Raw genomic sequence first — 26921 nt, 5'->3', positions numbered from 1 at the left:
TTTCCGTAGTCTCACCTGTCCAGGTCATCTATAATAGTGACGTTTATGTGGCTGGTGTTTTGTCCTTGAATAAAGGTCAGTGAGCCATTGTGCAGGATGTAGTCAGTCATTGGAGTGGCGCTTAGTCCTCTAGAAATGTACTGAGCTGACACCAGTCCATATGTGCCCACCTTCCTAAAAACTGGGATCAAAAGATAGCCGACATCCTCCTCGACTGAAAATACAAAAATAACAATAGTTTGCCAAGAAGTTAAAACTGGATATTTGTATTACATTGAGAATTTAATTTACCAGTAATGTTGATATAGTTGAACTCCAAGACACCTTCAACGTTGTCATTTGTTAAAATAATGACAGACAGGGTCGAAATGTTGCCAATCTCTGGAGGCTGGTCAAGCTGAAGGCCAATCTCTTTTACGGTGTAGTCCACGCCACTGACCACCAGAGGAAGACATATTATTGAAAACATGTCAAGGAGCTTAAACAGTCTGTAAAGTCACACATGGTGAAATGCTTGTAAGTTTACCTTATATTGACAAGTTCCACTTCAGTAATGTCAAGCAGAAACATTTCAGGGCCCTCTGGTTGGTTGTCATCAGTGATATCAATGAAAATGTACTGTAAAGTTTGGCCTGGGTTGAACAGAAGTCGAGCTGAAGCGCTAGTAAAGTCCTCTCCACTGACAGCGGTGCTCCCCAAGGTCTCATAGCTTAACCACACACTGCCAAGGGCTCCTAAAGATCTTATAACCGAGACATTGACCTGTTTATTGTAAAATGAAAAAACATAAAAACAATCAGCTTTGTTCTTGCATGGGTCATATAATGGTAATGTAAAGTGTTAAACATACCATTCCCTTCTCCTCAGAAGCCGTAAGCTGATGTTGAATGAATGTAAATATGCCGTGGGGGTTATCACTTGCTGCCATTGTAATGCTAGCTTGCCTGGCCTCTTGACTTATCTCCAGCCCTGGTGTGGCCGATGTCAGTGTAAGCTGGTATTGTTGGCGCTCTTCAGGCACATCATCATCCTGAGTCTGATGTGAACAACAACAGTATTTGTCATTGTCATTTTTACTGTCATTGAAATGAAGAACAGGCTATTTGTAATTAAGAAATACCTTTAAATAGATTGTGGCAACAGACTGTCCATCTCTAAAAGTCACTGTGCCAGAGATTCTTTCAAACTCAGAGGATACAGCCGGTGTGATGTTCCAGTACACCTGAGCATCTCCATATGCAGGCGAACCTCGCACAAGACTACAAGGTACAGATAAACAGTAAGTGTGTGTAAATGAATTAAATGTGTGAGTGTAAGGCTTGACCAACCTGACAGCAGCGCTTCCATTGTACAGTCCTTTAGGCTCTCCAATAAGTATGTTCCTGGAGGATTCAACTACTCCAACAATCCCCAAGGCCGCTTTATCTGCATTTATGGTAATTGTAGCTGTGCCTAGAACAAATACCTCACAAATATAAATCATATTGCATATAAAATGATGATGTTTGTACTCATATTTTTTGCTGTCCTATTTGCAAATCCAGACACATTATGTCACAATCATAAACCCGAACCTTTTAATGGGTCAATGAGAACATCTTTCTCCACAGGAAACAGCTGTACCCTAAAGTGCTCCTCTGCTTCGGTTATATTGTCACCAAGGGCTCGAATGACAAAAGTCTTCATGGTGTCATTCTGTAAAGAAATGTGGTTTTGGAAAAGAATTATGAGAAAATGGTTAGTCTGGTGGAACACTGGTGACGTGTAGTACAGAAACTACTACTTTACTTCTACTTTTACTTGTGTATCCAATTCATTACCCCAGTGAAAACAACAGTCCCATTTAGAGGTGTAAGGTCTTGAATTGCCCCTTGTTCGAGCTGCCACCTCAGGGTCACTGCCCCAAGACCATCAGAGGAGCGTAACACCACCAGAGTGGCCACAGCAGCTGGATCATCCACAAACTCCGGCTCACTGACCACAGCCTTAAAGAGCAGCATATTATAATCTGGCAGCAAATCATGGCAATTATTATGACTTGTAAAACCGACCTTTAGTGCACTAAATCCAAAACGTCCAAAGCGTGAGTCATTGGGAGGTATTGTTATAAGTGTAGATGTCAAATCTCCAAGTCGTGCTCCGCCCATCACTTGAAGCAAAGTCACTCTAAAAGTCTCTGAGGCTTCCACTTCGTCGTCATCCAAAATGGTGAGGACGATGTCAGCTTTACCCTGAAACATGAAAAAAGAGACATTTACCGGTGCACTGTAAAACTTTTCTAGTAAAGGGTGCTTGTTTCCATGGAGATGTTATGGCTTTGTCTGAAATGTCACACGGTATGACGGTTAACTTATCTATCTTACTTCTTTTTTTTAGGTGTTTTTATTGCACAGAAATAGCTTGAAAAACATGCATTCTTTTTGTGAGCGGGCTTGCCTCTCCATAGATCTGACCTCTAAGTTGGCATCAAGGCGTCACCAACTTGCCTCCATGGAGATACACAAAATAAACGCCAAATTGTGAAACATTCTAAACAAAACAAAGTGCGCACTCGCCACTATAAAATGTACATATTCAAACAGGAAATGTCTTGTTGAGATTACAAATATCTTCTTTTAAAGACATCAAAGAGCGACCTGGCCCAGACCTTCACCTTTAAATTGTAATTCAATCATGTTCCACTCTACAACATGTGCTTTGCTTTATTGTTACTCACCTGGCCATCTAGAAAAGTAATATTTCCAGAGATGGGACTGAAATCATTGATGTCAGCGGTTAATGGCTGTGCTTCCCAGTATGTGACCAGTCTTCCAATTGTGCCGGCAAGTCTTGCAACTGCGAGGTGGACAATATTATCAGGGGGAGGCAACTCATATGCCACTTTTCCACCTGGGATATCCTGCACAGATAATGTTGAAATAATAAACGCGTATGCACGTAACGTTTCTGTAGTTGTGAGTTGTATTTCTGACCTCTGTTATATTAAACTGCACCACTCCTCTGGGGTCATCGTTCTCCAGGATGACAATTTCTGCAACTTCCAGTCCAGGCCGTTTCACGCTGGGCTGACCTGGACCCACTGCGCCTTTAACCAGCTCCACACGTGTGATATTTACTAAGAAACTTTCCTCCAGTTCTGGCATGTCATCCTAGAAAAAACATAGTAAGGTTTAAGTTGATGATGAGACATTAATTAGAATATGTATGTATGTATGTACTGCTCACGGGTAAAATAGTAACTGTGATAATGGCGACAGTGGCACTCTCGGGCATTATAACAGTGTTGGTTCTAGCGATGTAGTCCTGTCCCGCAGTGGCTTGATTGGAGGGAGGTAAATACAAAGCTGGAGTGGTTTGATAGTGAACAGCCACGTCACCCATTGAACCCTGCTCGCGGACAAGGGACAGAGTAACATTGACCGCACCTCCTGTGTTTCAACAAGAAAAACAGATGCAATTTAAAATGTGAAAGCTTTCTAAAATGTGATGATCATGCCTGTAAAATACATGTTACTCCCACAGTATACACTATATGTTTGGGTTTGTTTGATCCCAGAAATACTTACTCTGTGACTCATTTGTTTGTGTGAACTGGGAATCCAGATGCCACCCAATAACCCCATATGGAGAACCATTTGGTTTGATGGTGATTAAAGCCTGAGCCAGCTGCTTGTTGATGATCGCAGCGTTCTTCAAGTCCTGCACTTCCATTGTTATTTCAGTGAGGATTATAAGGACGATTTCAGTAAGTTCGGGGATCCCATCTGCAATTATAGATAATGGGATTTTGGCTTCTGACTGGTCCTGGGCAAATGTAATCTGTATGGGGGAAAATAACATTTATTATTATATCTAAACCTATTCCATATGTAATTAAGTATAGACACAGAACATACCACTCCTAATTCAGGTTTGATGTCTGTCACGTTGCCTTGAGCAGCCCATTGAACTGTCAATTTGCCAAAAGTGCCTCTTTTCCTCTCCACAATAAGGTTTATTTGATAATCTTGCATCATTTCTTCAACTTCAATTGACAAGAATTCCTAAACCACAGAAAAATGATTACAAAAAATAATCAGTGACAACAACTAAATGACTTGTAAATGTGTAACTTACAGAAGAAAAGCCAACGATTCCATGGGCATCATCATTAGTCGGGATAAAGACAGTCACTTGACCACCAAATCCAATTTCAGCTCCACCCTTTGGATTTTTCAGAGTGACATAAAAGTACTCCTCTACTTCTGGGATGTCATCATCAATAACATTCACAGCAATCTCCAACTCACTGACGCCCGGTGCAAAGAGCAACTCACCAAAACTAAGAAAAGATGATCAATTACATGTTAGATGTACAGTAGAATTATAGTTCAGTTAATTCATCTATCTGTTGGTACCTGGGGATGAAGTCAGATTGGTTGGTGACAGAAGTCAGTTCAAAAATAGTTGAGCTATTGTCCTCCGCAGACATTAGGAGAGTTTTGGTCATGTTTATGGATGGTACCACAAGAGAGAAATAGCTATTTGCGGGAGGGGCCCTCAGGATCATTGTGAACAGGCTGAAGTCTGACCTCCAGGTATAGAGAGATGAACTAATGCTTCCAACTAGGAGTACATAAGCTGAAAGAAAAGTCAATTTAGCTTCTTTTTTTCTCTCCCAAATACAAGTTTAATAGTAACTTTGCAATGCTTACCTTCCCCTGAAGCGTCAGTGAAGGCGTGGATGGAGGAGATATTATCAGGATGGGAAATAGACTGAACGAGCGTTGCACTCTGACCAGGTCTGAACACCTCACAGGTTCTATTTCGACCTGTGCAAAGACACACACAGATCCATGTACGTCTATGCCAAAATAACATGTTTATGTAAAGTAAGGACCGGTCTGCCGGACACACCCAAGCTGTACAAATTACAACTCTTGTGGTTCTGCTCTCTTCCACATTGAGGCCTTTCCCGTAAATACAGTGTTGCCCAACAACCTTTCCCACTTTAAACTCAATTAAGTCCAATATTTATGGCCAATTACAAAAATAGATACAAAATGTGTATTATTTCTTCTTTACCATTATTATAACTATATCATCTGTCATCTGCTTTCTAGGTTGATTTTTGGCTTTTGAAGTTTTATGCAAAGCGCCCTTTTTGGAGCTATTCTCTCAGTACTACAGGGTCCCATTTTAGCTATTTGATTTATTTTCCATTCACATAAATGGCTTTACCATTAGTTAAAGCCATAAAGTCAACACGTAAAACATTTGAATTAAAATATACCTGCTATTACAACTAGAAGAAGAGTGCCATTTGTTCTTGTTTGGACCTGCTCCACCTGAGTTCCTCTGCCGCTCAGTGGAAGGGGCCGTGGATCCTGAAACCTGCCATTGGCCCATTTAAGGATGAGGCAGCTGTCAGAGTCACGGTTGAGGCATACAAGAAGGTGTGATTCACCTCCTTCTGTAAATGTAGTTGCACTGACAATGTCCTGCTTAAAGTCAAGCGTCTGTGAAAGAGCTAAAGACTCTCGAGTCCAAAGAAAAACCTGTGAAACAGTAAAAAGATCTCGAGTAAGAGTGAGAAATAAACGTATAATTAAAAGCAAAATATTTTAGTGCTTGTTGTTACCTGACTGGATGCAATCAAAAAATGTCTACCATCAATGGAAAAGTGTTTAATATCAGATGCTTCAATACCAACGGTCTGTTCCTAAGAGATAGACTTCATGAATAACAATATGCAAAGACACAGAATAAAGCAATAAAATGGGACACATATTGCACATACCAATGTAATGTTTAGGTCTTCGTGTAGTTTGAAGATGCTCAGATTGACAGCAGGACTGAAAGGAGGGCCGCTGTGTGTGACCCCGATGAAGGTGGAGCCATTTTGTGCAAAACCAACACAGGAGTTTGGATTCTGAATCTTTACAGCCTGGATGTAACAGGGGGACAATACGATTATTAACAGCCACATTTTTAATTGAAATCGAATTAACTGATGTCGTCATACCGTAACAGGCACAAAAACACCTTGCCACTGGTAGAGTGTGGCTAGTGTTTGTGATGATCCAATGGCTGGGCCCTTATCGAGCCTCATTGTGAGAGGAGAGAGGTTTTTGGGGACTGAGCACCAAGCTGCAGTTGAGTGGTCTTCAAAACTCTGATACACACCGATTTTTGAGACGGGACCACCTATGTTCATGAGAAAAAAAACTTGAAAGGAAAATAGAACAATGTAATTGTTTCGGTAAGCAAGTGGCAGTAACCTTACCTGAGGCTATAGCAGTGGCCGACTTTGCTTCCCATTCCACGCTGACGGCTGACTCAAGACCGTTACTGCGAGACACAGTGAGAAAGACTGTTCTGCCTTCCTCTGCCACCACTTCGGTTTGTGTTCTGTTCAGAAAGAGTAACGTCTTTTTCAGAGTTCTGCACTTCTTTCCTTTGCATAATAATGTTTGTGAACCACACCTGTTTAGAGTGGGTCCAATCCTGAATAAACCAGACGGTGCAAGGTTCTCTAAAATGGTGATGGAAATTTCAAGTTGATTTCCAAGTCTGGCACCTCCTGTTGGACTTGACAAAACCATGATAAAGGTTTCATTTGCTTCAGGCTCTGCATCCAAAACTGCCCGAATTTCAAGTGTCTATCAAAAGGAAATAAATAATGACTTATTAATAACTGTTATTTTTAGTATTCTAATCAACCAGTGTCTCCCACCTTAAACCTCACTCCTTCATCCATCACCACAATCCCTTGTGCTGGGCTGAGGTCCCTGTCCGCCAAGCTGCCGTTTGCATCAGTGATGGTGAACTGTACGGTCACTGTGCCATATGTGCCTTCTTCTGGGTTACGTACAATATACAGAGTGGCCATACTCTTACCCAGTCCAGATGCTGCGGTCGGCTCTTTTAAAACAAAGGGCTCACTGGTGTTGAACGAAATGACACCATTTCCATCATCACTGGCCTGGATATTCACAGTGACTGTAAGGAAAATAATATTGTGACATACCATTAACAGCATAAAATGTGCATTCTGTTTGTATGCCAGGGCTGCACCTGTTGTATTCGTGCCCAAGACCATTTCTTCGGACGGTTGAGACAGTATTAGTTGAAATCGTTCAGCTCTCTCTGGAATAACATCATCATTGATCTGTACTTCTACAAATTTCAGTGTTTCGTTGTCAACAAAGTGCAGGGTCTGAGGGTGAAAGAAAAGTTTCCAGTTAGGATAAATTTGTTGCAGATGCATGTTCTGAATGTGCCCATACAGTTTCACTGATGTTGTAGTCCAATCCCAGTTGAGCCTCTAAATTCTGAGCTGTAATGACGAGTGACACGTTGCCATAGGTTCCTTTGTTTCTGTATGCCACTAAAGTGAAGGACCCGATTGTTTCATTAACCTCATACCTATAGAATGACACATTTACAAATCAAACATAATCAACGCAAATATAAAATGTCAAATAATAAGTATAAATAAGTATTCTTACATTGTATTTGTCCATTCAATGACACCTCTAATACCATCATTAGCAGTAATGATGATCTCTGCCACCAAGCCAGCAGCATCTTGAAAACAGATTAAAAAGAAATATACATATATATTTATATTTATATATTATAATACTTAACCAAGAATTAATATATTTTAGGCAGCAGGCCAGCAACTGACAACTATAGAAAGAGGCGGAAAATCAACATCTGTTTTGCAACAATTAAGCAAATGAATGAAGCCAAGAAGGGTCTCAAAGTGGGCTGGGAGTTTGAGAACAAAGCGAAGGATGGACTGATTTATGACTGCCTTATAGTCTCTGCTCTAAGGCGGAGGCTCTGGGAGGCCATCTACGGGTTTAGCTTGGCTTTATTTCTATACACCACACAGTGCTACTCAGCTACCACCAAATCCCCATGCTTCCTCAATCATAGAAAGCATCAATCCAGCTATCCAAGCCACATAATGACTGTTACCAAAAGAAGGCTGTGTATTTACTCAGTGTCTCCAGGCAGTATGCCCTTAGTGCGCTGGGAGGCTCCAGGATGTATTCTGTCAACTCACCACTTTCTAAAATTATGCAAAAACCAGAAGATGCCCCCAAAATCTACATGGCAATGGCAGATCTCAAAAGCTGCACCTAAGGCAGATCTAGTGCAATGTATAATTTAATAAAAGCTTATGCACAATGAGTAATTAGGTTAGTGTTTTACCTGACAATGTGCAATGAACAATCTCTAGCCATTTTAAAGACAAATAGATTATAGGAAAGAGGCGTTAATTAATTTAAACAAATACAAAATAATGTTTACCGAGAACATTTAAATGACAATTATTGTAAATAAAAATGATGCCTTACCAAGTTGGGGATTTGTAGCAAGTGTTGTAATAAGCACTGCTGATGTTACATTAACCAAGAAAAACTCTCTTATTTCTGGTATATTGTCCTGAAATTTAAATAGTAAATTAATAAAATTGTTGAATGTGTTACAAAAAGAATGAAAGGCTTACGTCTAAGATCGAGACAGGAATGGCAACAGAAGTCTCCCCATCTTGAAGGATGACAAAACCACTTTCAGCAATAAAGTCTTTTCCAGGCTCTGCAAAGTTACCCTCTACTTGGGACAGGTTCTGGAGGGATCCTCTTATGACCTCATATGAAATGTTCACAGCTCCTGGACAAAACATTTACATGGCATTTTAGAGACTAGTTGGACAAGGGGAAAATGGTGGAGTCTTTTTAAAATATGAGCTAACCTGATGCACCAAATTCTCTGTTGATATAGATGTTTATAACCTTTTGATGTTCCTCTGTGGTCACAATAAGGGATGACGGAGCAATGGTCAACATGCCAAGGGGTGCATCACTTGTGTCCACGGTAATTAAAGACTCGCTGCCCTCAACATCCAAAACAGCATGGCCTGTCACGCCAACTCCTGTGCACAAGAAACACAAGATTATTCTGAATCATTGTTTAGCGTTGTCTAAACTAAGCATTGATTCTTTTACCATAGGTTTGAATGCCAGACAAGGACACTCTGTATTCATCTTTGTTCTCTGGAGTAGCATCATCAAGAAGGTCCAAAACTATTGTGGCGTTCAGCTGTCTCTAAAAGTGCCACATGTGCATTATTGATAACACACAATTGCATAATAACACACATAATAAATAAAATTATCCACAAGTGCCAGACAATACAGTTACAACATAATTAAGTGTCTAATAAGATTTTACTTGTGCAAAGAAAAGAGTTCCCGATGTTTGGGTGAATGTTCGTCCCACTCTAGGTCCTGTTATCGTCCAAGTCACTGTGACATTTCCAAAACCTGGAGCTCTCCTTGTCACCAGTAAGGACACGGTCTGGCCTATTTGATAAAGTGGGAGGCAAATCAGCAATTTAATCATTTATGTTCACAGCATGCTAAATATAAAGACTTAAAACAAGAAACGTACCCTCTCTTGCAACGACAGAGCGTGAACTTGGATGAAAACCGATTACACCAGCTGCATTATCATTGGCCAGTACAACAATAGTTACAGAGTCAGAGCTGGGCATTATCCGACTTCCTCCTTTCGCATTAACAAGACCAATCATGATGTCTTCCCTGTCTTCTGGTTCATTGTCATCATTGATTTGAATAACTACTGTCTTCTTCAAATCTCCTGTGGATTACAAAATGTATACAATTTGCAATTTGTTGCAACAATAAACATGCCAAATTCTCATAAACCTACCATCAAAGACGAGAGTGCCTCCATTACCAGTGAAATCTTCATTTGGTGTGGCTGTGCCTCCAACTATTCTCCACTCAACACTGACGGTCCCCACATTTCCTCCACGTCGCTCTATAACTAATGGCACCTCAGACTTAGCCTCCTCTTTCACCTCCAGAAGGCGCCGCTCATCAGTGGCACCGGGACTAAAAGTGTATATCACAAATACACCAAAAGCATCTCCATTCATCCCAATAATCACTTCAGCTTTGTTTGGCTGCCCAATCGAAGGCAAGTTTTTTGGTGCCACGGTCAAGTTCACCAACTGAACCTGCAGAAAGAATTGTATGTGAATATGAATACAGAGAGACAGAAAAGCAGGACATATATATTAAAAAAATACATTAAAACATTTGCAATTAATGCTTTTAACACAGGAACACTTGAGAGCAAACATAATTTTCCTATAGTAACTTGCCTTTGATATCTGAATAGAAAAGCTCTCGTTCATTTCAGCCTTCTTGTCAGTGAGTAGTGGGACAGTAAGGTTGGCCATCTCTGCCCCATCCTCCAAAAAAGCACTTTGATTGGTCACAGAGGTGTAGTCAATGTCAGCCTCGGCCTGGCCACTGATCAGTACAGCAGCAGCAGTGGCATTTTTCACATAAGTCAGAAACAGACGATTTGGTGTTAGGTTTTCAGCATCTGTAGTCACCCAAACGCACGATGCAGCCACAGACGATATGGAGAAGGTTTGGCAGGTGCGCTCCCTCAGACACGCAGCTGCACAGGCACTAACTGGGTCCGTTTGGCCTGTCACATTCACTGCCCTTTGAGGGATGCTGGAGACTACACCTGGTTTTGGTGCTTCATAGAACACCAGAAGGTCTTGGCCACGGCCTTGAGCAGAGCCAACCAAGTCTGTCTCAAATGTGCTGTATGTAATTTCCAAACGGCCAAAATGTCCACCACTGAAAGTGTTGAATTAAAGGATGAAGACATGATTAAAAAGAACAAAAATGTAAAACTGACACTGACAAAGTACCTTCGGCGTACAGCAATGTTGGCTCTAAAAACCCCCTCCAAAGGCTCCTGAACAAGATAAACAGACTGATCGAAATAGACAGTCCCATAAGGATTATCATTGGCAGACACTCTGATGTCCACAGACGTGTTTGCACCAATCCTCCCTCCATTACTAGCACTGGTAAGCTGCACTTTTATTATCTAGAAAAAACCTTTATTATTAGTCAATTTGGTGGGGGAAAGTGAATAATTTGAAGTAAGGGGAACTTGCCTCTGTAATTTCAGGCACATCATCAGGTAAAACCTCCAATTTGAGAAACTTTAGGGTGTCTCCGGGTGCAAAGCTCACAAACCCTGAGGTTGGTCTGATGTCTCCAGTTGCCACTTGACCATTTACTGTTGCCTGCCATTGGATTATAACAGTGCCAGTAACCCCAGCGTTACGGACAATGGGCAGTGTAACTACAGTTGAGTTTGAAACTGGTTCTTCAATTGTGATAGGCTCAGACTGGAAAACTACAGATATAAAAACAACAACAAGTTAAAACACATTTTAATTCATACAATTAAAAACATGCTCAAAATGTTTACCAAAGACACCAAAAGGATCATCAGAAGGCATTATGGTAATGGTTGCCAAAGTGAGTGGACCAAGAACAGCGCCTCCAGTTGTCACATTGTTGAGCACAACACGAAAGGTCTCCTCTATCTCAGGCTCGTTATCATCAAGGACAAAGATGGGGATATATTTACTAAATTCCCCTTCAAGCAGGAGAACATCAGTTGACGCCACAATATAGTCATTTTCTGTAAGAAGAGATGCAATAATACATAAATGTTACTGTTTATCTATTCAAAAAATGATCTGCATTATCATGTGGCACTTACTGATATTAGCTGTACCATCCATTACATCAAATTTTACAGAGACACTTGCAAAAAACCCTCCTGTTCGAGTGACTTTCAGAAATGGTCCGTTGAACTCTTCAGGGACAGTGACAGTGGAGGAAGACAGCTGAAGGACTGCAGACCTGTCATCGCTGGTTTCAATTATGACCTGGGCTACAATTCTTGACATAGGTCCCAGAGAGGGCGAATTTGAAACTGGAAGTACAAAAACAGGGCTTTAATGGCGTTGGACTATTATGAGTTGAGAGAAAACTGTAGGTGAGATAAAGAATTGAAGTTACCAGTCCTTTTTTGTTGGCCTTTGATGAGCTGAACACTTAGTAATTTTACAAACACTGACTCATTTCTTTCAGGGAGATCATCATCAAGTATCTGTAATGTGATATTTGCTTCAGTCTGATCGGCACTAAACACAACTGAACCAAAAAGGGGAACAAAGTCTTGCCCCTCTGTGGCACGTCCAACTCTCTGAGTCTCATAAGGGGCTGGTTCAGCTTCAGTCAATGTTCCAAATGTTACCTTCACCTGAAAATAGAGATACATAGAGGGTAAACCATTTAAAACAATCAAAGCATCTGCAGGTACTGGTAATGTTTTTTGAACAATTACCTCTCCCATTAGGCCTTTTAGTCTGAGGATTGTAAACCTCACAGTTGAGTTAGCTTCAGGGATCCAGATGGGCTTAGAGGTATTAACAAATACAAAAACGCCATACGGATCATCGCTGGCCAGTATATTCAAAGTGGCAGCTGTCTGAAAACCCAGCCGACCATCAGAAGCTTTGACCAGTGAAACTGTGAAATTTGTGTCCAATTCAGGAACCTCGTCCTGAGCAACATGGATTGTAATGTTCTTTGATGTTTGGCCCACATCAAAAGTAAGATTTCCAAATCTGCTGACAATCTCTCCTTCAGAACTGGGGTCAACTTCCCAGTAAACAGTAACATTAGAAAGGTCACCAAATGAGCGATCCACCTAATAAATCAACCCAATAATTAATTCAATACACACGTATACATTTATAGATTGTTTTTCAGTTGTAATTTGAGCTAACCTGAAGAAAAACAGAACTTTGTCCATCCTCAGGTTCTGTTCCAGTTACATAAAGTGAACTGGGGCTAAAATCAAAAACCCCATGAGCATTATCAGAGGCTGCGATGGTGACAGTGAGACGGGAGGCAACACCCAGGCTGGCTACAAACACAAAGATTAATACTTTAATTTGATCTAAAGAGATTGTTGGAAGAAGATTCAAAGAGCAACAAAAGAAGCAATGCAATAGCAGTAAATGGGCAAACGCAGGGGAGACTTACCGTGAGAGAGATGTGATGGGAGAAGAAAGTCAAAGTCACTCTCTCCACTACCACTCTCTTCACTAAGCAGAAACTGATCCACTGATGGATCGCACACAGGATCACATGAGTGTCAGTGCAGGGAAGAGCCACACAGGGAGAACAAGGGCCAAAAGCACAGGAGCAGAGGGAGGCAGGTGTAAAGCAGGCAGCACAGCACATAGACCAGAAAAAAAACACCAACCAGTAACGGGAAACACAGGGTCAAGGGCAAATACTAAGTGGGAGTTATGCTAAAATATTCATGACGTTGGCACCCACCTCCATTGGCATTAAAAAGCTCCACTCTGAAAATTTTCTCGAGCTCAGGGGCAATATTGTCTACGATGGTGATGTTTACCAACTTGACTCTTTCGCCAGGGAGAAAGTCCAGTAGACCATCTGAATCCTGCAGGAGAAAAATGTAAACGTACATATAAAATACAGTCTATTCAAATGTGTGCAAACAAAACTATCAAGAAATAACCCTGACCTCATAGTCTTCGGGGCTGGAGGCTGTAAAGGGAACAGTCCTGTAGCTGACCATAACCCTGCCCAAAAGGCCCTGAGCTCTGACCACTGGCAAATGAACCACTCCATCTTCCTCGTTCACAGTGATGTGAGCTGGCTGTGTTGCTGGAGGGATCAAACCCTCTTCAGGTATTGTTGGTTCAAACTGCAAAAGGCCTTTAAAATGTATGTTAAAGAAAGACTAAAAATGAAAGAAAAGACAAATGTTCTTTTAAACTATTGCATGTACCATAGGGGTAGTCATTTGCTGTCACGGTGACGGTGTTAACTGAATTCAAGGGATCAATGCTTGCACCGCTGGTTGGGGTAGAACCTGGCTTCCCATCACCTGACTCAGCAGAAACTAGGTTAATTTTAAAGGTCTCGATCAGCTCTGGGAGGTTGTCATCAAACACCAGCAAATTCAGCACCTGGAGAAAGAAATGCATGAAATACAACAATACTCAGAGGAGTGGTGTAATCAAACCAAATTACACAAATTATTACTAGAGCTTGTAATGTATATGTTTTACACAAGCATTACAGACATACCTCAGAGCGCTGTCCAGGTGCAAAAAGAACAGCACCAGTTGCATTAACAAAGTCCTGATGAGCTGGAGTACTGTTGTCGAGGGTCCCCAGAGGGGTAACAGTGTAGTTTATGTAAACAAAGTCCAGTGATCCACGCATACGCTCAATTACACAAGATATAGTTGATCCCTCCTCTGTGACCTGTACAAAATGATTAGAGATAGGCCAAATATGAATTTAATTCAATTTGGGCATCTTAACATACTATACAAATAACTTTACATTATACTTCAGGGTATAAATATTTAGAAATCCTCTGGTTCTGATGGAATGCCATCCCCAGCTCTGCCACCTGTTGTGTTGACTCGAACAGGCAACAAGATCTCCCTGTCAGTGTTGGAACTCCTCATCCACTACTACAGGAATGTTTTGAGTGTCAGGGCTGCAGGCTCACCATCTGTCGTTGCACCTGAGAGGGGCTAAGATAAAAGCCTGTGTATCCAATCTAACTAAAAAGGGGCAGCCAGCTGCCTCTGCAGCCAGCCAATTAATAAAATATGCAGCAGGACAGGGACTGCCAAACCACTGGGTTTACATTACATGTGTTTCTGTACTAGTATGTAAGTATGTACTGTCTATTCACTGGGGCTAAACTTGTGTGTACTTACATTAGGTATACAGGAACCGGTGAATCCAAAGAGCCCATTTGCAAAGTCACTTTTCATGACTCTAAGAATGGCTGTGGGTTTGGGGTGTGGCAGGCGAGCTCCTCCGTGCACAGCTATGAGCTGCAGATAGAAAACCTCCTCACCCTCCTCCTCACTGTCATCTCTGACCTCCACCACAAATGACTTTTGCCTCTCATCCTGGCGGTAACGCAGGTAACCCGAGATCATCTTGAGGTCAGTTTTAGCAGGCTGATTGTGGAGCTCGTGGATGTGACTGTGGTTCAGTTTAGATTTGTACAGACGGACATCTTGCAGAACCCCAGTGTAACGCTGCTGTCCATCAGGATCTGAGCCAATGAACACAGAGGCTGGTCCTACATGAAACAGGGAAAACATGTCACACAAACCACTGGTAACTTTATATACACACCAACAAACACATTGTGTCATGTGTTGCTTACCATCCACAATGCCCTCTCCTTTAATGCTCTTTAATCCCCCAGGTATAGGGCTCCCATCCAGAAGAAACTCAACAATGCCATCATCTACAACGATGACCACATGTATCCACATCTTGTCCTCTAAAAACTTCTCAAACGAAGCCTGAGCCACCTGAGTTTTGTTGGACCCAGTCGCTGTGTAGTACAGCATAACGGTTACATGAGACTCATTAGTCTGCACTTTAACTCCATAATACAGTGTGCCATTCACAGTCCCTTTAGACATTATGAAACCATCTGTGTCTGTTTTAGGCATCAGCCAAGCAGAGAAGGTGAAGTTGTGAAGAGGGGCAGGGCTGTTTTCAGGAGAGATGATCCCATAAGCTCCAGGACGTCCGGAGAAAGCCCGTGCGTCTGTGCCTGAGTGGTGCCTTCGGTCAAACGGCCTAAGCTCGACTGCATCGGGGAAAGAGGCTTGAAGGAGCAGGTCATCCATCTGAGGCAGGCCATCAGGAAAGTGTCCAGAAACAATCTCCCAGGCCACACGCACGTCCCCAAAAGTGCCCTGCTGGCGTAAAATGGTAAATGAAGTGACATCGGCCATATCATCCTCTGAAAGCACATCTTCTGCTACTTCCTGGTCCAAGTTGTCACCAGCAATAGCAAAGACACCAAATGGGTCATCATTGAGGGGAATGAAAACTGATGCGTTCAATGAAGTGCTGGCCAGCTGTCCGGTACCCTCTAGAGAACCACAAGTTGGTATTAATATAAAAAATGTCAATAAGCACGCACAATACAGGTATTTCATTTTTGTCTTACCTGAAATATTGATGAGCCTAAGAATGTAAAACTCATCCATTTCTGGAAGCATGTCTGAGATGGCTTCCAAGATTATAGGTTTGCTCTTCTCATGTGAGGTGAACGTAATTGTGCCGGAAGTGTTAGTAAACTCCTGGCTCTCTTTGAGTGGAGTTTCTGAGTCATTGGTATACAACTGCCAGAGGATTGTAACATTACCAAAGACGCCCCTGGAACGCAGAACACTGGAACAGAAGAATACAGTGACTATCTTCAGTAAACTGCATTCAGAGTAGTATTTAGATATTTTCAAATCTTACTAGAAGCTATTCGTTTCACCCTCCTTGACAGGTTTTGAGAGAGACTCCATGGAGAAAATCCCATTGGCATCATCATTGGCCTCAATCACAACAGTGGCTGTGTCGGCTCCATGCACGACAGCATCACCTGCTTGAAGACAGATTGATTCATTTAATGTTTAAAGCACGTTAACAAAATCATAATAATTGTACATTTACATAATGTAACTTATAATTGTTGGTGCCATAATAGGTTTTAAAATGTGTGCAATATTTAATTAAAAGTGAGTAAGATTCTCAGCAGTGTGACTGACATGGATTTTAATTACTTTGTCCACAGTGTCCTTTGGTACACAAATCCCACTCCTCGTTAAATTCTATGTCATCAGTAAACAGAGAGGGACCAGTGAAGTGGCCAGCCTTTGTATCCTACACAATGTTAAACCTTTAGTGATTACTACTAAGTCCTTGGGGCCCATTAGCTTTTCATTCCTATTCCTGACACACATCATCAGAGAGAAAAGTAGGCTGCTAAATAAAATAAATGTGTTCATTCCTATAAAGGAAAATGACACTTGTATGGCAGTACATAAGTAGAATAAATCTGACCTGTAGCATTATAGAGGATGATGTAAAAGCGCTCATTGTCCTCTGGTGTGTTGTCCTCTTCAATTGCCACTGAGATGTTCTTTTCCCTTTCCCCAATGTCAAACACCATTACAGTGGCATTGCTCATCAGCGTAAAGTCTTCAGGGGAAGCATCACCATATTCCACACGCAACATGACAGAGGCCACATAGTCTGCCGGTCCGGCCCTGACCACTGTGAAGTTGGCCACGCCTCCTTCTTCAACTCGCACAACCACTGGTGCTAAGGTCCGAAGAAAAGAGTTCATATAACACAATATACATACAGGTGTCTATTGTCATTGTAATGGGGAAAATAAATCCACAAATGCTTAACTAACTAGTAACAGATGCAGTCTATTACCAGAGAAAGAAAAAGGGTCATCGTTCTTGTTAATCATGAGGTTGGCACTGAGGAACTTCCCGAGTTTTGCTCCTGCTGTTGCGTTGAACAGGTTAATAGTGAAATTCTCCAAATCTTCTGGTATCTTAAACACAAATACACATTCATTTGATAAAGTTATTAGTTACAGATATAAAGGAATGATATAAATATGTACCTCATCAGGCACAGAAGACAGAGAGAGGTTTTTTAGATACTCTCCGTCCTTGAACGATATGATGCCCTCGGTGGGGCTGACATCTTCTGTTAATGCTGGTTCAATTGACCAAGACACCGAAACGTCTCCAAAAGTTCCCTTCTTTCTAATAATGAGGAAAACCACTGTAAGAAAAAAGTAAATCATTAACAATTGCATTTACTCTAGTTTAGAGTTGTGGATGTCTTTCATTTAGAGAAAATGAAATACCTCCATGAATATTGCTGCCTTTGCTCTCATTGATGGCCGCTGTTAGGTTTGGGCTGACAAACTCAACGATCCCAAAAGGGTCGTCGTTCCTCCGCACTGTGATGTTGACCTGCGTGCGGTTGCCTAGGCGACTGAGTGAAGTATTGGGGCTAATAAGTACGACTGAAAACATCTCATCAAGCTATAGACAAAAGAGAAGGCAAACAGAAGTAAGAAAGAATATGAGAAAAATATAAAAAACAAAGAGAAACACACCTCTCTAAATTGGTCTTACCTCTGGGATACCATCTTTATTGGCTATCAGTCCAATAGAATGCTGACGCTCCCCTGGATCGAAATACAGCGGGCCAACAGCACCAGCAAATTCAGATGTTATCACAGAAGAACTGTCTGACTGATGGAGTGAGACGACGGAATAATCCAGAAATATTTTCAGCAGAAGCCCCTGGGTTCGGACCAAACGGAGATCCAAACTACCACCCTCCTAAGTAAACAAAAAATGTAGAGGATTAAACTCACAATTAAATATATCTGACTACATCGATTTTAAAATTGTATTACTTCTTACTTCAATAATAAATGGACCTTTGGAAGATTCCGCAAACTCAAACACACCTCCAGGGATGTCGTTCTCAATGATGACAATTTCTCTACTTATAAATCCAGATTTGAGGATCTGATTCTCAACATTTGTCCTGAGAAACAAACAAACAAACAAACAAACATATTGATATTACTGCACCCCCAATGCCATTACAAGTTGGATGTTATGGGAACAAACATTTTCGTTCATTTAAATTGGTCAATGCATTCTTGAATTCACATGACAAACTCCTGCTGTTAAATCCAGTTTCATTAGCCTGTCAATCAAAATTCCAGGACATTCTGTTTCCAAAAAAAAGTTCTAAAGAAATAGATCAAAAGCAAGCACCAGTAAAAAAAACAAGCATGAATAAAAAAAACAAGCAAAGTAAGTCACAACACAAAAGGAAGGAATTCTACTTAGAAAATCTGTTTTTCACACACCACATTAAAACCCAATCCCCTTCGCCCCATCGTCACTGCAAACACAGCTCTTGAAGTGGGTCCTTCTCGGCAAAACAAGGTCTTGATTCACACCACATAAAAGAAGCAGGTTCCCCTCAATCTGCACTTACCCAAAGTACACTGTAAAACGTGCGGCCTCCACCCTACAAAGACGTATGGGGGAGAGAAAGCCGGCATTCACATCAGAGCTAAAACAAACGCTCTCACCCACCAAAAAAACCTAATTAACTAAGTCATTATTTTCACACAACGGTAATCACAAACAACTTGATGAGTCATAACATGTAAGACCACTTGCCATTTTTTTTTAGCTAATTGTTGGGAATCACACTGAGTATTAAGGACTAGTTATAGTTTCATTTTTTTTTAATTATACTTTAATGTATACTTTATTTTTATGGCATAATATTATACTTCTTGTTTTAATCTAGCTTATCTTTCAGCCATCAAAATATTCCTGATTAGTTTAAGATAAGATAGCCTTTATTTGTCCACACAATGGGGAAATTCTGGTAACATTTACGTGAGCCCACCAAAATGCATGCAACATAACCTGTTTTGTATACATACCTATCAAGAGTGATCAGCAAAGTCTCGTTCACTTCAGGGATGTCATCAGCAAAAACTGTGAAGCTGATTGAAGCGTCGCTTTGTCCAGAAAGGAAAACCACTGTCCCGTTAAAAGGTCTTAGGTCACTGGTAGTGACATCTTTAGCATTAGCACCAATGGGACGCAGACTCCAAAACACCTCAGCTTTACCATCTGTCCCATCACGGCGTAGAGGAAGGCTCACCTTAAGAGACAATTATGAAGATTGTTTTAACAATATTGCACCCAAGAGTCCAGATAACAACAACTGAATCTTTTTATACAAAGGAACGCTCCCGGACGAATGAGGGATTACACCGACATTGCACCCGAATGACAAATGTGTCTTATCTTACAGTATGTACAGCATACAGTTCTGTTTTAAGCTCACTCCAAAGACCACCACAAATAACTCACCAAAATCAGAGGTTTTAATATTTGCCTAGACACAATTTAACACAACACAGGACAAAAATAATGAACTTACCATAGTGCTGTTACTGTGCTCTGGTTCCAACACCTCCACTGTGCTGTTACTTATAAAACCGATTTCTCCATTGGCTATGTCAGATGTAATGGTCAGAGTCACATAGAGTGGCCCCTCAAATCGCGGGCTTCTAGACGGTATAGAAGGTTTGATGTCCAGCAACTGTAATGAATCCAGCTAATAAAGAAAACAGGATGTTTACCAATAGCAACCAGCCAGATTGTAGAGCCAGTGGATTTTAGATATCATACATGTAAATTAGAAACTTTGGCCTAGAGTGATATTTTGGACGGCACTTAATACTAAAGTGTTGCTGGTCTACAATAAATGGTAAGATAACCTACTATTGTAAATTATGATGTTAAGTTACCTTAATCAAAAAGTGAGCGCCGTTTTGCAGAAAAGCATCATTTCTGATTGGCAAAATCACATGGACCTTGGGCTCACTGGAGAAGACAATATTAGACAATCCAGTCCTGTTGACATCCAAAACCTGGTCTTTAGCTCGAGCTGGGTCTACTGGACCAGCAGGAATATAGAGCGCTGTGATAGACATGGAGACGTCACTCAAAGTGCCACCACCGCGCAACAGGTTTAGGGACAAGAATCGTCCCTCAGGCTGGCTCTGGATCTTCTGTTCTTTGTTTGGATCAAATTGAAAAAAACCATAGACATCATCACTGTCTTGGATGTAAAACACCATCTGAGGATGAATAGTGAAGAATAAAATGTCAAATAAATTATGAAAGGTATACAAATAAGATAATGTAGTCACTGAGGTCAACAGTACAACAACAATCCATACTATACAAAACATGTATTACTAATATAAAAGATACAAATGCTGTACAAAAACAGTGGCCTACAAGATTTTAGATTTTCTTCTGCGCTTAAAAGAGAAAGTGCTTTATTTTTATCCTGTAAGTTGGTAATAACACATCACATCAGAGTTTCCATCAGCGCACTTTGGGGTTTGCTTGTTTGCTGTTTTCCTGTTACAAAGTGTTTATTATGGCCACTTAAAATATATAGTATCACAAGAATAGCCCAGCTACGAACCCTAATTCAAACCACACATTCTCCTCTTTTCTTAGAATTACTAGCAGTCAGGGGACCTAAACATCTTTGTATTTTAAAGCTGTATATTCAACAAAGACATGTATTAAATGACAAAGACATTTAAAGCAAAATTGGGATCGTAACTTAAACTTAAAGTCTGACTTGATCCCAGGCTATTAGAACAAGAGGACTTAGATCTGCCCACATCTTCACACATACGTAGGCCTTTCTGCACAGGGACTCGTATAATCACCCCCACACACAGAGCAAGTCTGTTTCCTCTACCTAAATGCATCGCCCACAACACAATGTCTCTTTTATAATATGAAAGCCTGCAACTATACCTTACAGTGAGCACCTACCAAACAAATGCATCTATGTCCAGTCCGTGCATACCTCCATTGGCTCATCAACTTCTGCGTTCCCAGTGACAGATTTTGGCAGTAACTTGAACACAAATGCCTCTGCCTCTTCAGGTACGTCATCGGTCACAATGTTTAAAGGAATCACAGCAGTCACTTGTCCAGCAGTGAAGGTTAAAGTTCCCGAATCAGGGCTCAAATCCTCAGACACAGGGACGCTAGAGTTGGCGTTTCTGCTGATGGCCCAGTTGACCGACACGTTACCAAAGCTGCCCCCATTTCTCACCACGACTATCCCATCAAATCTAGACGAAACAATAACAGTTAGTGGACAATGGAGAATAACAGAGATTTTCATAGTCCTTTACTTACCTTGTTGTGAGGTCTTCGTCTATAATAAGTGGTTGTATAACGACACTGCTGCTGAGTGACAAGACCCCAAAAGCTTTGTCATTCGGCTCAATAGTGACCTGCACCTCAAAAGGCGACACTAAAACTGCATCTCCTCTGATAGTATTGTTTAACAATTTTATGTGGAAGGATTCTGCAATTTCTGGATCCTTGTCGTCATTAATATTGAAAAGGAGACTAGTTTTGTTGACAAATGGTGCAAAGGTCACAGTTCTTACAGGCTGCAGGTCAACAAAGTCAAGCCCAAGTGTGGCCCCACCGTGTACCACAATGTAATCAATAGAAACCTGGCGATAAAAATAGATGTTGCTTAGTTAAATGCAATAATGTAATGGATGATATTATTCATTTAGGGAATTAGGCTCAAATGTTACCTCTGAGTCAAAGGATCCAACAAGTGGTTCATCTTCATGCATTTGCCCACGTGTGACGTTGAGGGCGATCACTCCGGCAGACTCCGGGACAGTCAAAAAGGTTTGTGAGAAACGCAGAGGACTGTCATTACCCAGGATCCTCAACTGGACAGTGCTGGCTTCACCCAGGAGAGCGCCCCCTGCCACTTCTGTGAGCTTGACCAAAAACACCTCATCATCCTCAGGGTCCTGAAGCAAAGAAACAGTAGAAACAAGAAAATATTGTGTTAAATATTGGATATATTGTGTTAACTGTAGTTTGACGAGTTTCAGTTGCACCTGATCATCTTTAATGATGATGCTGAACTGCACAGAGGATTGTCCCACAGGGATAGTGATGTTTCCACGGTCTGGACTTAGGTCATCACTGGCACGATTAGTGTTGACAGTGAGCACTGTAAATGAAACTGTCACAGTGCCGTACGTTCCCTTTTGTCGTACCAGTGTCAAAGGCACAATCAGGTTTCTTCCTCTGGGCTCAGTGACCACTAATTCCTTTGTCTGAGAAAAACAAAAATGCCACAAAACAACAGTAAAAATAAATGATTTAATATGGCATTGTGTGTAATTATAAGTGAAATATGACTTACAGAATTGAAGGATATAATTCCAAAGGCATTGTCATTGGAGAGAATGGTGATTGTGGCTTTATTAGGTAGTCCTACTACAACGCCATTAGAAGAGTCCTGAAAACAAGAAGGATTATATCTGTACGTTATACAGTACATTATTATAGTATACAACAAAGTTTCACTGATTAATATCTGAAAACTCATTAATGAATGTCTGCTGTGTTCTGTCCTACACTCTCGTCCTGCATTCCCACAGAGGTGCCCTGATGAGACTGCACAAAGACAGGAAGTACTGGTCACAGTCCAGTTATTAGTCAAGTGCGCCTCTCAGTGGGACTCCTCTTGAGGTTTTGTATCGTGTTCTCTAATTTGGCACAAAGCCGAAATAAACGTACATTCTTCTGGAGTTTTAAGTGACTCCAAACCTAGAATTTGAGCTACAAATTCATCCCAAAGATTGACCAGATTACAGTTTATTCAGCTGTTTTGAACTCTGGTACACTTTGAAGTCAGTAACTTGAGCTTTATTAGAAAAAATCATGAGACCATTTATCAAATTTGACAACTAAATACTACGAGCCATGGAGATTGTTTCTTGGTATGAGGAATTTCTGGTTGTTATGGAAACTCCATGAGAAGGACAAATAACGTATTTACACAAAAACGTCGACTCCACAAAACCGCAGCTGGTGCACAAAAGCAGCTTACCGGTATATAGGATTTCCTTTAGACCAACTGTTTTGGTATTAATTAAATATACAAATTCATATTGAAATGAAAGATTGACTGATAAACGGTTGACCGATTTATCTGGCCGATATTTGCACAAATTTTGTTTGGGTCAACCAGCAGCCTATATAATATACTTTATTTGAACACTTAAGTGCAGAGAGGAAACTACACAAAGTTGGTCTACACTGCTTTCTAATCCTGTTTGTAATAAATCAGGTTTATGGATGAATGGATCAACTTAAAATGGGGAAATGATCAAAATCAGCCCAACATATCATTCAAAAATGTCAGCAGAGCTTGTCGTTTTTTCTGGATTCAGAATGGCATCGGTCAAATTGTAATTGAAATATGACCCAAATCTTTCTCTGATTCATCTAATAAAGTTATTTCACCACAATCCAGGGCAAGAAATGAATGGGCCAAAATAATTATATTGTAAAGCAACTTTGCATGTACAACATAAAACCAAAGCATTATCACTATTATTGTTAAGAAACACACTGTATTTCTTTAAAGGAGTGGACCCATGTCATAGATATTGGACACTCACCTGAATTTCAAGTATAAATGTAAATGTCTCATCTGCTTCTGGAAGGTCATCGTTCTTCACAGAAATGAAGATGATTTTCCTGGATTCATTGGCCATCAAAATGACTGGACGCACTGGATCTATAAAATCCCCTGTGTCTTCTCCCTCCAGCTACAGTTTGGAAAGAAAAAGTACATTTCTTACAGAGATTACCAGAAGGGAGATTACATTTTGGTATTAAGTATTTAAGTATTAAATTGTCATACTCGAACCAAAGCTGTCACATTTATAGGGTCACCCTCCTTCCCTACGGTCAGTCTGATCACACTGTCTGAACTCTCATTGACCACATTCACTGTTTCCTCCAGGAACTTGAGTGTGGCTGACGCAGATGAAGTGCCAGCGAAGGACAGAGCCAGGATCAGTCCAGGAAGCAGAAGGACAGGAAGCATTCCTACACAGACAACAAGTGACATTATAGAACATACATATTCATCAGAGAAATCAGAATTCTACCCTTTCATTATTTTGTGGAAATTGGTTAAGACAGAGGGGGGAGGGGGGCCTCGCTCAAGCTTCTTCCATTCACAATCTGCATATTACACACTCTGCCACTGTAGGCTACTTGGGTATAAGTAATTACAAGGTTGAAAGCAAACATAAGCTGTCATGGTGAATAAAATCATTCGGTTTTGAAACTTTTTTATAGGTAGAGATTTTACAATTAAAATGATGTCTTAGTGCTGTTATAACTATTTGGCCCTTGAATTTACCGTTGTTTTAAGTTTGTGATGTCACATAACATCAACAGTGTGTGACTGTAAAATCTATCAAAAAGGGATTGGGTGCTCTGCATAGGGGACTGTGGGGGTAGAGGCTGAAAGGCCAAGGGAAAAGAGGTGTGTCTGTCACTGGACAAAGAGCTGAGGGCAGAGCTGAATAAATCCTGTTATTCACTCTGCTCCTCTTTGAGATGGAGAAAGTTTTGCACAGAGCAGCACAAACCCTGAGTGAAATAGAAAGAAGTGAAGTGTTTGATCCTGCTGCCTTACACAGCACAAATCCACTTTGGTCAAGGCTTGCGGTGCACCTGGTTGTATCTACATCTGGGAAAATGGCAGACCAGGACACAATGGCGCAAAAAGCAACAGCTGCTACAAGGCAATTTCTCATTCATTTATGCTTTGATCGAGGTTCAAAAAGTACCCTGAAGATCTTTAGAAATGCCATTGCATTACATTGTAACAGAGTCTAAGCCTCAGCGCGCTTGTATTCTTGTAGACACAATAAAATAAAATAAAAATATTAAATTCACTGCTGTGAATATTGCACTCTCACTGGTGGTGCAGTATTCAATGAGAGTTTCAAGTGTCATGTGTTGCGCCAGACACACCAGGAGTTCAAGAAGGCTCTGTCTGCCACAGCAGAGAGGACATGCAGGGCCTGGTTCAGACCTCTGACAGCCATAACACAGCCTTGGCACAAAACACACCCACAATGGATTGATACTGAATACAGATAAATATGTTCAAATTGAATGCAAACTAAGGGAGATGACTAGTGATGACAAATTTATTGCGTGTGGAATATTGTGTAAACGTTGTCATTGCAACAAGTCTGTCTTTATTGCATTGCTGGAAAACGTCCCATACATTCCTGTTTGCTTCTGTGTAGGACCATTATCTCAGTGATGGACAGCCCATGAGTAGGCAGCCTTCTCAGCAGGAGAAAACCTGAGAGGTACAATGACAAGTTGGAGTGATGACAAAAGCTCTTCTCTGGTGGCATGTTGCTTTGTCCCCATCACCTCACGGATATAACCCAATGACGTTAGGATCCTGGCTCACTAAAATCCTAACACTGACCTTTTTTGATGTCCCAGTCAGAGGTGTCAAGGTATAGTGTCCTATTGCAGGGCTGCTCCTGGGGTCAGTGTTCAACACTGATGCCTCTAGAGTTTCTCTTACTCGTAATCTTTAGCATCAATTATTCACTGTCCACCTCAGACTTAACATTTGGAGGATCCTAAGTGTGTGGGATTCACCGTATAGAAAGTGCCATGACAGCTGATCTACACGGACTACTGTAGCCTACGCCGATCTGATCTGTCTATTAGAAAAGTGAAACCTTTGTTCCTAGAAAGGCCCAAAGTCTTTGAATAGAAACCCGGTTTGCCCCAAAATTAATAATAATAATAACAATAATAATGCTGATGATTATATTATTAATAATAATAATAATAATAATAATAATAATAATAATTCTAATAATAATAATAATAATAATAATACTAATAGGAAAGGACTGATATAGATAGACCATAGTGGGAGTAAGGCTGCCTATTGAATTTTGTTGGACATATGAGGCAAATAAGCAACTACTTTCCATGCCTTAAAGCCAAAAGTAATGAGCTTTTGGCTTTTCATCCTTTAAATTAGAGTCCACCACATGTTTAAGAGTGTAAAGAAATACATTTACTTCCTTTTTGGTAGTGACTGTGTGGGATTACAGCCTCTTAATCTTGGGCTTTCCCATGTGGGACTCCTGCCCTGAGGCTTCCCTGTACCAGAGACGCCCTTGGTGAGTAACGTGTGGTATTATTTGGCAGACTGATTCTCACACAGATGTAGTAGTTTGAGTCTGGGAGGCCTGCAGTGGGAGCTCATTTATCAATCTTAAAGCTCTGGACAATAATATAGAGACCGACTGGCCACAAATCTGCTCTGTCATTACAATTCCCAAATAAAAGTGTGATCTTAGCACATTTATTTTCTAAGCACAATCTTAAATAAAATATTTACCATGGAAACCAACTTATAAACCTATAAAAACAACATTGAAGCCACTACCTCACATTAAATTAAAAAAAAAAATCTATATTTATTGCAGAAAATATCACCATAAACGATCATATTGAAACTACTTTATGCCACTGACACAATTAGGACAAACCTCTTTCTAAACACATGACACACTGCTGTAAACAGATTGTATCCATGGGGTAATTTACAACTGTTGTAGCTTTCACACAAAACTCACTCTCCTTTATACACCTGCATACA

General features: G+C 40.8%; 1 protein-coding gene across 1 annotated transcript in view; it reads right to left on the bottom strand.

Annotated features, from left to right (window-relative positions):
* The window catches only part of adgrv1 (adhesion G protein-coupled receptor V1), a 56692-nt gene extending 32381 nt beyond the window's left edge, over positions 1 to 24311 (bottom strand). Inside the window, exons 1-68 of the mRNA XM_072433867.1 lie at positions 24126 to 24311; positions 23881 to 24030; positions 22617 to 22712; positions 22306 to 22527; positions 21988 to 22215; positions 21575 to 21900; positions 21237 to 21507; positions 20152 to 20484; positions 19782 to 19958; positions 19276 to 19499; positions 18227 to 18353; positions 17933 to 18142; positions 17659 to 17839; positions 17410 to 17573; positions 17214 to 17337; positions 16833 to 17093; positions 16245 to 16371; positions 15946 to 16169; positions 15145 to 15867; positions 14684 to 15057; positions 14037 to 14216; positions 13735 to 13915; positions 13468 to 13661; positions 13257 to 13383; positions 12957 to 13037; positions 12698 to 12837; positions 12253 to 12618; positions 11925 to 12168; positions 11623 to 11838; positions 11326 to 11541; positions 11006 to 11250; positions 10754 to 10935; positions 10187 to 10679; positions 9730 to 10039; positions 9448 to 9657; positions 9229 to 9359; positions 9003 to 9102; positions 8750 to 8929; positions 8504 to 8667; positions 8352 to 8439; positions 8206 to 8229; positions 7491 to 7569; positions 7269 to 7407; positions 7057 to 7198; positions 6716 to 6981; positions 6466 to 6641; positions 6266 to 6390; positions 6005 to 6186; positions 5780 to 5926; positions 5621 to 5701; positions 5273 to 5537; positions 4695 to 4811; positions 4398 to 4620; positions 4117 to 4321; positions 3897 to 4043; positions 3567 to 3819; positions 3226 to 3428; positions 2973 to 3149; positions 2717 to 2899; positions 2052 to 2231; positions 1821 to 1985; positions 1575 to 1695; positions 1329 to 1452; positions 1121 to 1259; positions 851 to 1036; positions 527 to 762; positions 292 to 434; positions 16 to 214 (exon numbers count right to left, since the gene is read on the bottom strand). Of these exons, the coding sequence (XP_072289968.1) occupies positions 16 to 214; positions 292 to 434; positions 527 to 762; positions 851 to 1036; positions 1121 to 1259; positions 1329 to 1452; positions 1575 to 1695; positions 1821 to 1985; positions 2052 to 2231; positions 2717 to 2899; positions 2973 to 3149; positions 3226 to 3428; positions 3567 to 3819; positions 3897 to 4043; positions 4117 to 4321; positions 4398 to 4620; positions 4695 to 4811; positions 5273 to 5537; positions 5621 to 5701; positions 5780 to 5926; positions 6005 to 6186; positions 6266 to 6390; positions 6466 to 6641; positions 6716 to 6981; positions 7057 to 7198; positions 7269 to 7407; positions 7491 to 7569; positions 8206 to 8229; positions 8352 to 8439; positions 8504 to 8667; positions 8750 to 8929; positions 9003 to 9102; positions 9229 to 9359; positions 9448 to 9657; positions 9730 to 10039; positions 10187 to 10679; positions 10754 to 10935; positions 11006 to 11250; positions 11326 to 11541; positions 11623 to 11838; positions 11925 to 12168; positions 12253 to 12618; positions 12698 to 12837; positions 12957 to 13037; positions 13257 to 13383; positions 13468 to 13661; positions 13735 to 13915; positions 14037 to 14216; positions 14684 to 15057; positions 15145 to 15867; positions 15946 to 16169; positions 16245 to 16371; positions 16833 to 17093; positions 17214 to 17337; positions 17410 to 17573; positions 17659 to 17839; positions 17933 to 18142; positions 18227 to 18353; positions 19276 to 19499; positions 19782 to 19958; positions 20152 to 20484; positions 21237 to 21507; positions 21575 to 21900; positions 21988 to 22215; positions 22306 to 22527; positions 22617 to 22712; positions 23881 to 24030; positions 24126 to 24311 (13403 nt within the window). The remainder of the gene's footprint in view (positions 1 to 15; positions 215 to 291; positions 435 to 526; positions 763 to 850; positions 1037 to 1120; positions 1260 to 1328; positions 1453 to 1574; positions 1696 to 1820; positions 1986 to 2051; positions 2232 to 2716; positions 2900 to 2972; positions 3150 to 3225; positions 3429 to 3566; positions 3820 to 3896; positions 4044 to 4116; positions 4322 to 4397; positions 4621 to 4694; positions 4812 to 5272; positions 5538 to 5620; positions 5702 to 5779; positions 5927 to 6004; positions 6187 to 6265; positions 6391 to 6465; positions 6642 to 6715; positions 6982 to 7056; positions 7199 to 7268; positions 7408 to 7490; positions 7570 to 8205; positions 8230 to 8351; positions 8440 to 8503; positions 8668 to 8749; positions 8930 to 9002; positions 9103 to 9228; positions 9360 to 9447; positions 9658 to 9729; positions 10040 to 10186; positions 10680 to 10753; positions 10936 to 11005; positions 11251 to 11325; positions 11542 to 11622; positions 11839 to 11924; positions 12169 to 12252; positions 12619 to 12697; positions 12838 to 12956; positions 13038 to 13256; positions 13384 to 13467; positions 13662 to 13734; positions 13916 to 14036; positions 14217 to 14683; positions 15058 to 15144; positions 15868 to 15945; positions 16170 to 16244; positions 16372 to 16832; positions 17094 to 17213; positions 17338 to 17409; positions 17574 to 17658; positions 17840 to 17932; positions 18143 to 18226; positions 18354 to 19275; positions 19500 to 19781; positions 19959 to 20151; positions 20485 to 21236; positions 21508 to 21574; positions 21901 to 21987; positions 22216 to 22305; positions 22528 to 22616; positions 22713 to 23880; positions 24031 to 24125) is intronic.
* Positions 24312 to 26921: the final 2610 nt, after the last annotated feature.

The sequence above is a fragment of the Eucyclogobius newberryi genome, unplaced genomic scaffold, assembly GCF_026437365.1.
Source record: "Eucyclogobius newberryi isolate DKJ021-1_F unplaced genomic scaffold, fEucNew1.0.hap1 SCAF_6, whole genome shotgun sequence".
Lineage (NCBI taxonomy): Eukaryota > Metazoa > Chordata > Actinopteri > Gobiiformes > Gobiidae > Eucyclogobius > Eucyclogobius newberryi.
Note: the sequence above shows the minus strand (reverse complement) of the source record. Positions and strands in the feature narration are given on the sequence as shown.